Here is a 1,967-nt window from a genome sequence, read left to right on the forward strand (position 1 = left end):
TGAAGTGTTAACTTCACACAAAGTATATATATATATATTACACAGTTTTCCTTACTGAAGTGTTAACTTCACACAAAGTATATATATATATTACACAGTTTTCCTTACTGAAGTGTTAACTTCACACAAAGTGTATATATATTACACAGTTTTCCTTACTGAAGTGTTAACTTCACACAAAGTGTATATATATTACACAGTTTTCCTTACTGAAGTGTTAACTTCACACAAAGTGTATATATATATTACACAGTTTTCCTTATTATTCATGTTCTTCAGTTAACTTTTTGCCTAAACTAAAAACATGATTATGCACCAAAAGTGAACTGGATGACAACTGTCTGGATCAGTTATAGAGACCTTAGAGGACCGAAAAGCTACAAAGGTAGTATAAGTAAAGTAGATGATTGAAGGATTTCAATAACATTTTTCAGTTGGTCAAAATTGAGGATATAATTAATGAAAAATGAAATATATCCTAATTACTACACTAATATATAAGTGGAAATGTAATTGATCAGAAAGTAATATCCTTTAGGTTTTTTTACACCTGTGTGTACTACTATATGTTTGATGTCGGTGGACATATTATACTGAGAGAATGAAATTTTTTCCAGAAATATAAACATGGCTTTATTCGAGATCCTGTGGTTCTAAGTCCAAATGATATAGTAAGGGATGTATTTGATGTAAAGAAAAAACATGGCTTCTGTGGAATTCCAATTACAGAAAATGGGCAGATAGGTGGCAAACTGGTAGGCATAGTGACATCCCGTGACATTGATTTCATGGAGGAAGACATGTTAGACCTACCCCTTGCTAAGGTAACAGTATTTAATGACCTACTTTTAGGTGTAAGGTTACTCTTATGGTAAAAAGTTCTTCTGTTGGCTTAGAGAAACCGGTATAAATTAACTTTTAGATTTAGATTTTGAGAAATAGATTTAAATTAACTTTTACTTTTAGGCTTAGAGAAAGAAGTGTAAATTAACTTTTACTTTTAGGCTTAGAGAAAGAAGTGTAAATTAACTTTTACTTTTAGGCTTAGAGAAAGAAGTGTAAATTAACTTTTACTTTTAGGCTTAGAGAAAGAAGTGTAAATTAACTTTTACTTTTAGATTTTTAGAAATAGATTTGAATTAAAACTTTTACTTTTAGGCTTAGACAAATGGCTGTATATTATTATAAGTTCAACTTTTACTAGAACAAGGTTTGATCTTATGAGGAACCCAAAGGAGTGAAATGTTTAGAGGGAGATATTAAAGAAATTTTATTTTATTTATTTCTTATGAAGAAAATATGTTTATACTTACATGTAATCAGTTCAACTATTTCAAAAATTCATATTCTAAATACAAAATCTCTAGCATGGAACACAATAACTTAGGAGATATAATTTTGTTAATTAATTAATTTTGAAATGTATATGACTATAAAAATCTGTAAAAAAAAGTGGTTTGTGAGAGGAATCTTGTTTCAATATTTTTATGGCGGCACTATAAAAAAATTCTGAAGTGTTAACTTCACACAAAGTGTATAAATCAGAATTGACTGATTATGTAATTACTGAATTTTGCACATCTGTGCATTTGAATTATATAAGAAAACTATACAGTAAATTAAAACTGCTAAGAAAATTGTTTATTCAGACCACCAGAGTTCGTTTACATTAAGATTATAGAAACAACAGTGTTCCTGTTTACATTGACATTACAGAGACAATAAAGTTCCTGTTTATGTTAAGATTACAGAAAAATAAGTTCCTGTTTATGTTAAGATTACAGAAAAATAAGTTCCTGTTTACATTGACATTACAGAGACAATAAAGTTCCTGTTTATGTTAAGATTACAGAAAAATAAGTTCCTGTTTACATTGACATTACAGAGACAATAAAGTTCCTGTTTATGTTAAGATTACAGAAAAATAAGTTCCTGTTACTATAAGATTACAGAAACAGTAGAGTTTC

At 28.5% G+C, this 1,967-nt stretch overlaps 1 protein-coding gene across 1 annotated transcript in view; it reads left to right on the top strand.

Moving 5' to 3' along the window:
- Window positions 1–611: 611 nt before the first annotated feature.
- Window positions 612–1,967, top strand: part of LOC106477009 (inosine-5'-monophosphate dehydrogenase 2-like) — a gene marked incomplete at both ends in the record, with an annotated part of 10,515 nt that continues 9,159 nt past the window's right edge. Inside the window, one exon of the mRNA XM_013937615.1 lies at window positions 612–824. Within this exon, the coding sequence (XP_013793069.1) occupies window positions 612–824 (213 nt within the window). The remainder of the gene's footprint in view (window positions 825–1,967) is intronic.

This window comes from Limulus polyphemus, unplaced genomic scaffold (genome assembly GCF_000517525.1).
Source record: "Limulus polyphemus unplaced genomic scaffold, Limulus_polyphemus-2.1.2 Scaffold12529, whole genome shotgun sequence".
NCBI classification, from domain to species: Eukaryota; Metazoa; Arthropoda; class Merostomata; order Xiphosura; family Limulidae; genus Limulus; species Limulus polyphemus.